General features: G+C 63.6%; 2 protein-coding genes across 2 annotated transcripts in view; one reads left to right on the top strand and one right to left on the bottom strand.

Annotated features, from left to right (window-relative positions):
• AP5Z1 (adaptor-related protein complex 5, zeta 1 subunit) overlaps nt 1-887 on the top strand; it is a 10782-nt gene extending 9895 nt beyond the window's left edge. The window contains exons 15-17 of the mRNA XM_006889747.1: nt 48-180; nt 250-464; nt 623-887. Coding sequence (XP_006889809.1) covers nt 48-180; nt 250-464; nt 623-887 — 613 coding nt within the window. The remainder of the gene's footprint in view (nt 1-47; nt 181-249; nt 465-622) is intronic.
• Nucleotides 888-2510: 1623 nt separating this feature from the next.
• Nucleotides 2511-8960, bottom strand: part of RADIL (Ras association and DIL domains) — a 29826-nt gene continuing 23376 nt past the window's right edge. The window contains exons 5-14 of the mRNA XM_006889748.1: nt 7739-7899; nt 7269-7381; nt 6944-7181; nt 6277-6449; nt 5871-6021; nt 4827-5017; nt 3791-4073; nt 3202-3344; nt 2877-3016; nt 2511-2616 (exon numbers count right to left, since the gene is read on the bottom strand). Coding sequence (XP_006889810.1) covers nt 2511-2616; nt 2877-3016; nt 3202-3344; nt 3791-4073; nt 4827-5017; nt 5871-6021; nt 6277-6449; nt 6944-7181; nt 7269-7381; nt 7739-7899 — 1699 coding nt within the window. The remainder of the gene's footprint in view (nt 2617-2876; nt 3017-3201; nt 3345-3790; nt 4074-4826; nt 5018-5870; nt 6022-6276; nt 6450-6943; nt 7182-7268; nt 7382-7738; nt 7900-8960) is intronic.

Below are 8960 nucleotides of genomic sequence, written 5' to 3' on the forward strand. Positions count from 1 at the left end.
CCCGGCTGTCCGCACAGAGGGCCCACCGTGCTGTCTGTGGCCCGCAGGGTGATGAGCTCGCAGCTCCTGGCACTGTTCCGGCTGCGCCCGGCCCTGGTGGTGGAGCTGGCCCGGGACCTGCTGCGGTTTGTGGGGAGTGTGAGCAGCATCGGCAGCCGGGACAGCATGTTTGAGGCCGTGGTGAGGTGCCGCCCGCCCACCCCGCCCCACCCCGCGGCCAAGCGCACCCCTGACGTTGTGTCCACGCAGGTGTGGGCCATCGGCGAGTACCTGGCAGTGACCCATGACCGGCGCTGCACAGTGGAGCAGGTCAACCGGTTCTTCGAGGCTCTGGAGGCCCTGCTCTTTGAGGTCACCCAGTCCCGTCGCTCCGCCACCCACCCCCCATGCCCACCACAGGTGGTCACTGTCCTCATGACCACGCTGACCAAGTTGGCGTCCCGCAGCCAGGACCTGATTCCCAGGTAGGGGGTCGGGGGGGGGGGGTTGATGTGGGGCAGGCAGGTTTCAGACACAGGGACGGGCTGTGGTGGGTGGGGACCCTGGGCACCCGCCTGAGCCGTAGTTGGGAGCTCGGGGGCATCCGTTTGACACCATTGTCCACCGATGACTGGGCCCACAGGGCCTCGCTGCTTCTGTCCAAGCTGAGGGCCCTCCCTCAGGGCCCAGCTGGGGGCCCCGGAGACGAGGACACGGACATCATCCGCACAAGAGCCACAGAGCTGACCAACCTGCTCAAGATGCCCAGCGTGGCCCAGTTCGTGTTCACACCGGTCACTGAGGCCACCACCCCACATGTCCACCGCAATGCCCACGCCAGCTTGCACCTTTCCCTGTGCACGGTCAGCCGATTGGTGGACAGAGAGGCCAGCCTCCTGCCCACATGAGAGCTGGGCTTCAGACTGGAGCCTGAGGACCAAGGCTAGGACCAGCCAGGCCTCCTGGGGAACGCAGACCTGTGTGACCTGTCCCCTCAGGTGGGCAGTCGACTCGAGGTGACAAGTCCTGAATGTGCCCGGGTCAGCAGGGAACCACTTCAGCCACGGCCTTGGGGATAAACCCCTACATCTGGGAGGAGTGCTGTCCTTGGACCCCCTCAGACAAGACAGGCAGCACTGCCGTGGAGAGGGAGGACGCCGGTGCCCTGTGGGGATGTGTGCGAATGGCTGAATGGAAGACTATTTGCTGTAGATGCTCATTTAAATCCCAATAAAAAGTGTAAAAATAAATGCATTTCCAGAAAAATGAAAAATTGTGTCCAAGCTCGGCTGTCCCTTCCCACCAAAGCCTGAGTAGTGGACCACAGCTGCAAAGCCAGGCAGCGCCCAGCTTGAGGGCAGGGGGCCGCGAGTCAGAGCCCATGAACAGGTCAGGTCCATGCCTCACCTTGAGGAGCCCCGAGTCTGGTCCACCCTATCCAATCCACCATCATCACCTCTGAGAGCTGGACACCGCAGGGGGGAGGTTCGAGGTGGCCCTGTGGCTCCCCGGGGCCCTGCATGCTGCCTCCCGGCAGGCGCTCTCTGGAAGGGCAGCTCCAGTGGAGGACATGGACACGGTGACCTGTGCACCGGCAGCTCCACCTATGACCTCCCAAGAGCCAAGGAGTGGCCAGTCTAAGCTTAACTCCAGACAAGTGGACTGTGCCCAGCCCTTCATGGAGATACTGTGGCCAGCCACTAGAGGGTGCCATGGACCACGCCACCAGCACCGTACTCAGCCCTGCCCACTAGGCCCTTGTCTGGTCACCCTGACCCCTGCCGCAGTCCAGGCTCTGGCCACCCAAGGCCATTCTCCACTTTCCAGTCCTCTGTAGGAGGCTGCCTGGGAGGAGACGCAAACAGTGTAGCTTTGGGTTGGTAGCTCCAGTCCCTCACCCATCAGGCCACGAGAGCTCTAGGCCAGCTCTGTCCCGGAAGGGGTGAAGCCAGGCTGCTCCGTGGAGGCAAGGACTTTGAAACCCCGTCTCATGTATGTCGGTCTTGCTGTCAAGAGGGATCAGACCTTGGAGAAGGACATCATATTTGGGGTTGGAAGGGTAGAGGGTCAGCACAGGAAAGGAAGCCCCTGAGATGGATGGACATAGGATCTGGAAGTGGGGTCAGGTGTGTCAGAGATGGTGAGGTTTGCTCAGGATAAAGCAGCGTTCAGAGCTGTTCACAGGGTCACTGTGAGTCATCGTCGACTCGACAGGAGGCTGGCGGGGTCCAAGGACCCTGCGCCCCAGGGGAGGGGACCCTGTGCCCCAGGGGAGGGTATGCCTGGGTAACGTCCCCTGGGGAACGGCCAAGACGACCCTGCGCCCCACACAGCAGCACTGTCCTGTGGGTAGGAAAGATAGTTTATTGGATCCGCCCGCCCCGTAAACTGTAAACATGAAGGCTCCGTTCCAAACACTGCCCTGGTGCTCGGCGAAAGAAAACCAGAACACGATTCCGAGGCACCACCCAAGGCAATGGGTCCGGCACAGAAGCTGCTGCGCTTAGTGGACACCGGATGTGGGGGCCATGCTAGGAGGGGGCCGCACGGAAATGGACTTTCCTCGCTGTCTCGGGGTCTGACTTGGCAACCAGAAAGCGCATCTTCTTGCCACCGCTGCGGATCAGGTCTATGGCCCTGGAACACAGGCGAGGGGGAGGGAGACGGGACTGGATGCGTCACCGAGGCTGCTGGGCCCTGGCTGCACCTTGAACCCACAACATGGCCACTATGTGTGTGTGATGTGCTGTGACAGGGGCTTCAAGGGCAGGCAGCACCACCACTGGCTGGCCTCTGACATCCCCGGAGCAGAGGCCACGCAGGGGCTAAGGGCAGTGACCGGCACAGGGCTGGATGTGTCCCCATGGGCCCCAAGGTGGCTAGGTGCCGGCTGGTACCTCAGGTAGCTGACTCCTGCCAGGCTGGTTCCGTCCACATCCAGGATCCGGTCCCCCAGCGAGAGCCGGCCATCACAGGCTGCAGGGCTGCCAGGCAGCAGTGTCTGGATGTAGAGGCCAGGGACTCCCAAGGGTGTGTGCTGGGAACAGGGCAGAGACCAGCTGAAGTGACCAACAAGCCCCAGTGTCTCGAGAAGTACCAGTGGCCCATGACAGATGATGAGGGTGTAAGTCATGAGAGGAGGGGCAGGGCAGGTTACCCTCCTTGACCCTCAGCCTTTGAGAGTGGCTCTCACGCCAGGGCCCCTGCCCAGGGGACACTCACCATGCCGTCCACCAGGCCCATGCCCAGCCCGGAGGGGCCCCGTTCCAGCTCCACGACCACCACCGAGGGGCAGAGGGAGGCATGGGGGACGTCGGGGCTGGAGCTACGGCTGGAGGACGAGTCCTCGGGGGCTTGGGGGCCTCCTGTGAGAGATGGGGGCCGTAGGTACAGAGCAGGGCTGCGGGGCTGAGAGCAACCTCCCCCATTCACAGGCCCCCAGTGTTACCTCCCCAGGTGTCACCCTCCTGCCACTGGGCTCTGCCAGCTCCGGTCCAGCCCGACACAGCTGCCCACACCTGGCCCTGGGCCCCACCCCAGCAGGCAGCCCACCTGACTAGCACTACACCTGGAGGGATGTGGTCCTTCACAAGGGGCACACTGCTGACCTGGTGCAGCCCCACCTGGCCCCATCCAGGTCCCTGTGGGTCCCTCAGACAGACAACACCCCTTCCTGTCCGGACCCCAGGAGCTGGGGCCACACGTCTGCTGAAGTTACAAGGTGGGGTCACTGACCCAGCAGGATCTCACTGGGCCTGAGACACAGGGCCTCATGCAGGGTTGGGGTGCTGCATGCTCAGGGCAGCCTCACCTTCCTGGGGTGCACCTTGGGGGCTGAGGTCACCCTTCTTCACCTGAGAGGGCTCAAACCAGTCATGAGTGGGGGGCTCAAGGTCCAGTGGGGTGCTGGGTGGAGTCAGGAGGCACGAGGAGGTGTCAGCAGGTGGAGGACCCCTGCGGCTGGGCTGCCTCTCTGGCACACCCCTGTTCCTGCTACCATGTGGTCTAGAGTCCCGGAGAGTCTTGGGGTTCCGGGAAGCTGCAGGGCCATGCTGACCCTCGGCAGGACCCTCTGGAATAGTGTGGTACAGGCCCTGGGGAAGAGAGAGCAACAGGCTGCAGCCAGCGTCCAGTGACCACAGCCTACTGAGCAGAGAGACTGACAGTCGTGTAGGGCACTGTGGCCCTAAGGCTGTCACCTGCCTAGAAGGAAGGGCTGTGGAATGTCAGTGGGGGCTAGCAACAGCTGGCCCAAAGGCTCAATGCAGGAGGGGGCTGAGAGCTTCTGGGATGGCTGTGTGGCAGACCCTGCAGGTCCTCCCCGGTGCTGCAGGTCCTCTTTCACATGCAGGCCCTCCCCAGCTTTGCAGACCCTCCCTGACCCTGCAGACCCTCCTCAGTCCTGCAGGCCCTCCCCAGCCCTGCAGGCCCTCCCTGACCCTGTAGGTCCTCCCCAACCCTGCAGGCCCTCTTTCACATGCAGGCCCTCCCCAGCCCTGCAGGCCCTCCCTGACCCTGTAGGTCCTCCCCGACCTTGCAGGCCCTCTCTCACATGCAGGCCCTCATCTGGTTGACCGCTCTCTTCCGGCCACCCTGCTATGCACACCTGCCAGCTCAGGAGGCTCAGCTAGAGGGCACAGTTGACACTTGCAGATAAGGAACCGCCCACCTCTTCTGGCCACTGACACTAAGAGCTAGTGTCTGACTCATGCCAACCAATCAGAACCTCTCCTAAGGCCTCTTCCAGGCTCAGGACTGTGGTGAAGAAGTTCTGACCACAAGGGTAGGCTGCCGCTACATAAACCACCCCCAGAGCCAAACCATGCCCAGGGCAAGCCCTGTCCCACCTCCAGACACTCTGCAGGTGGGGGCCCACTGCCACGGCCAGCTCGGCTCTGCAGACCCCACACAAAGTGGCGGACGTAAAGCAGGTGCTGGTAGATGCTGTCGTCCAGTCGGTCCACCTCCAGGTCCACCTGGAAGCCATCACTGGGCAGAACGATGGGCGGGGGGTTCTCGTACGACTCCAGGACGTCGTCTGTGAGGAGGGGGGCTGTGCCGGCCTGGCCGGGTCTGCCGCCCTACCCAGGCTCCCACACCCCCGCCCTCATGGAATCCCAGGCAGCTGAGGGAGTGAGTGCAGCCAGGCTCCTGGTCCGTCACCTCCAAGGAGCCACAGGAGAGCAAAGCCAGGCCCGGCTCTCAGCCGGGACCTCCCTTCCCTGTCCTGCCCAAAGCTACATTTGATGGAGTTGGGGTGCTCGCTGCCCCTTGTACCCCACAGGGCTTGTCACTGGGTGCCATGGCTGTCTGCGTTTGGTCTCTGCTCATCCAGAGACAGGGAAGGTCACCCTCCTCTCCTGGCTGAACCCCAGTTCCCCCATGGCAGGCCTGGGATGTCAGGCCTCCTGGGTGTTAGGTAGGACAATCACAGACGGCCTGTGCCCAAGGAACAAGGGCTCAGAAGGTCCCTGAAGTCCTCCTGGGATCTGTCTGCTTCTGTCTGCACTTCTAGTCCTTGTTCACATGTCAGGATGCACATCACACTGCCGTAGGATGTGAGCACATGCAATGCACACACATACACACAAGCAGCACGTGTGCTCCTGCCTTCTGTCATGTGTGTATTCAGACCCATGGGGAGACATCATTCTCCTGGGTCGCTGGGCAGTGCTGCTGCAGGCGTGTCCCCAGGCACCGTGAGAGGAAGAAGACCTCTGACCTCAGCCTGGACACTGGAATTTAGCCACAGCTGAGGACACCCTGGTGGCACGAGAGCCTCATGTCCCCATGGGCAAGGAGGACTGGGGCTCTCAGAAGCTCAGTGGGCTGGGCCTGCTGCCCCTGCTGGCTTCTGGGGACACCCCACACCCCACCCAATGCTGGCTCACCAGACTTGCAGGCGTCAGGGGCGTCTGGGGCACTCGGCTCCCAGGCACTCGTGGGGCCCATGGCCGAGGCCAGCTGGTACTGGGTCAACAGCCGGTGGAGCTGCGCTGGGCGCAGGGCAGGAAAGGTAGCCCGCAGTGTGGCCCAGGTCATCTGGACAGAGCAGTAGGGCAGGCATCCAGTGGCCTGTGTCATCTGCCATCACCACGTCCCCTCGCCCATCTGTGGGCTACCACACTCCCAGGCCCCTCTCCCAGGACACTGCTTTGCCCATCTCAGGGGGTCACCGTGGAAACCACTTTGCACCTGGGAGGGGGAATCTCCTGGCCCTGAGCTCAGTCCTCCAGGGACCCCACCCGAGCCTTAGTGCCACCATCAGCCAGACCCACTGCACCCCTCCCCACCTACCTGGACGAGCTGGGCACTGGGCGTGGACAACAGGTTGAGCGTGCAGGAAAGCTTCCGGAAGAACTGCTCACCTGTGGCCCCCAAGCCAGCACCCCTCACCCACTCCAGGAGCTGCTGCAGCCGGGCGAAGGCCTGCACACCCTTGGGCCAGTGGAAGCAGCTCAGCGAGGGACCTGGGGGCATGCCCACAGTTGTCTCCACAAGCTCTCCTCTCTCCCGCATCCCTACAGCTTCTGTCCCCCAAGTCCTCCTCAGTCCCTCACTCAGCCCCACACTATCAAGGCCAGGACCCACGGGCAGGGGCAGGCTGGGCCAGGGCAGAAGTCAGGGTACAGTGAAGGATGAGGTGAGATCAGAAGTCAGAGCTGCAGTGAGGAATGGGGTGAGGTCAGAGGTCAGGGCTGCAGGGCAGGTCAACCTAGCAAGGAACTGGGTGACAAGAGGCACCTGGGCGCATCTGCCTCTGTCCTGCAGGCCCAGCCCTGCACTCATGGCCCCAGCCCCGCTCTCAGGGGGCCCAGCCCCGCACTCACGGGCCCCAACCCCGCACTCAGGGGGCCTAGCCCCGCACTCACGGTCCCAACCCCGCACTCATGGCCCCAGCCCCACTCTCAGGGGGCCCACCCCCACACTCAGAGGCCCCAGCCGGCTCTCCCGGGCCCCTCACCCTTGTCCAGGAGCTGGTTGAAGAGCAGGGTGCTGGAGAAGAAGAGGAGGTAGGCCAGCATCTGGGTGGCGATCTCGGGATGCACCTGGAACTGGCGCAGGAGGTCCAGCGTGGCCTGGTAGATGGCCACGACGCGGCGCAGCTCCTCGGGGAGGCGGGGACCTGGGCTCCAGCTGTCGCGGCGCTCGGCGGGGAATGGGGGGCACTCGAGGAGAGCGGGCAGGCACGCATACAGGGACTGGGCCGGGCAGCAAGCAGCCTCGTTACAAGGGCCCCTCTGCCCTGCGGGCCCTGCCCTGCGGGCTGAGCACAGGCCCCGCCTCACCTTGGAGATGTAGTAGACGCACTGCTGGAAGGCATACAGGATCACCTCCTCCAGCACCGCCATGGCCTCCTCGCTGGCTGTCAGTGCACAGGACAGCAGCGACTCCCTGGACCCTGAGGACCCAGAGTGCATGGTGGCCCAGTGGCCTCATTACCACACAGGAGCAGTGTCTCGGGGCCTGCTTGGGTCTGGAGGGAGGGATGCTGGTCCTGGACAAGGGGGCACAGAGCCCAGCCTGTCCTCGCATGTGGCGTGAGATGCGTGCTGACCAACATCTCCACATGGAGGTCAGAGCACTCGCCTGAGGCCTCCTCAAACGCTGTTCTCCAAGGAAGACACCCCAACCCCGGGGGCTTCAAGGACAGAGCAGAGGGGGCCTCTGACAGGGGCGAAGGCGCCAGGGCGGACACAGGACCCCTCGCTCGATGGGAGCGACCCCGCTCTAGGACTCCCCCACACGTCCTCCTCACCTGTGCCGTCCAGCGCCTCCTCCATGCTCTGCACGTAGAGCGGGCCCTTCTGCTGCAGGAAGTAGAGGAGCTCCACCGAGTTCGCCATCCAGAAGAGGATGTGCTGCAGGTCGGGGGCCAGGTCGGCCATGGTCAGGCTGGACAGGGAGGCTGGCTCCTGGCTGCAGGCAGGGAGACTGGTCAGGGCTGGCCCTGCGCCTGCCATGGTGCCCGCACCTGCAGCCTGCCCAGCAGGCACAGGCCACCAGCAGGCTAGGAGTCTACAGAGACGCTGTTCTACGTGTGGGGGTGCGAGCAGAAGCTCCGGTACAACACTGAAGTGCTCAGCCGTGAATGGAAAGGTCTTCGGTTCAAGCCCACGTCGGATTCAAGGATGAATCACTATCAGAAATCCTGCCAACGGCGAACCTCAACTCCAAACCAACGGAGCAAAACCACCGGGGAGTCAGACTCAGCAAGAGCGTCCAGCAAAGCGACAGACCCTGACACCAGAGAGACCAGCACCGAGGGCGGCAGCGACACCGCGCCATGCTGGGGGGACATGGTGGAGGGGCCCCTGGTCACTGAGCTGAGACACTCAGAATCCAGCAGTGATCGCCGCCCCCCTCCCCCCTGGGAGGATGGACTCACTGCAGAGCTGCTGAGAAATGCAGATCGGGAGACAGCTAGAAAGGCCCCGGGGGGACATACGTGTGGACACATGAAGACGTGGGTGGAGGGATAGCAGTGGACAGTGGGGGACCCTGGTGGGAGAGCTCCCTCACAGACGAGGCCAGTGCCCACCACAGGAAGGTATCCTCAGGGGCACAGTCCAGGCGCTGGGGGTCAAAGGGCAGGCCCGCTTCCAGCTCCACATATCCAACAGGCAGCAGGCCTATTCCCATGCCCCAGCAGCCAGGGGTCAGGGTGGGAACAGTGTCACCGCAGACAAACTCTGGACAAAGGGCCAGGCCTCCCTCCCTCCCTGCCCCTCCCCTCCTGGGTCCTGCTGACAGGCGGTCTGGCTTTGGTGCAGGACTGAGGGGAGGGGCTGGTGAGGGACTGGGCCAGGGTCAGCCCCCCTTGACCCCAGGGAGGAATTTTCCAGGCAGGAGGAGAGCAGGGCGCAGGATGGCTATGGAAACCCGAGAGCAGTTTGTCTCCATCACTGGGCAGAGCTGGGCATCGGGAGGGGCCCTGACCACCCCCAGGGGAGGCACGTGCTGTGGAGGGGGCTTGCTGC

The sequence above is a fragment of the Elephantulus edwardii genome, unplaced genomic scaffold (assembly GCF_000299155.1).
Source record: "Elephantulus edwardii isolate Elephantulus edwardi_28Jun2011 unplaced genomic scaffold, EleEdw1.0 scaffold00080, whole genome shotgun sequence".
Classification (NCBI taxonomy): Eukaryota; Metazoa; Chordata; class Mammalia; order Macroscelidea; family Macroscelididae; genus Elephantulus; species Elephantulus edwardii.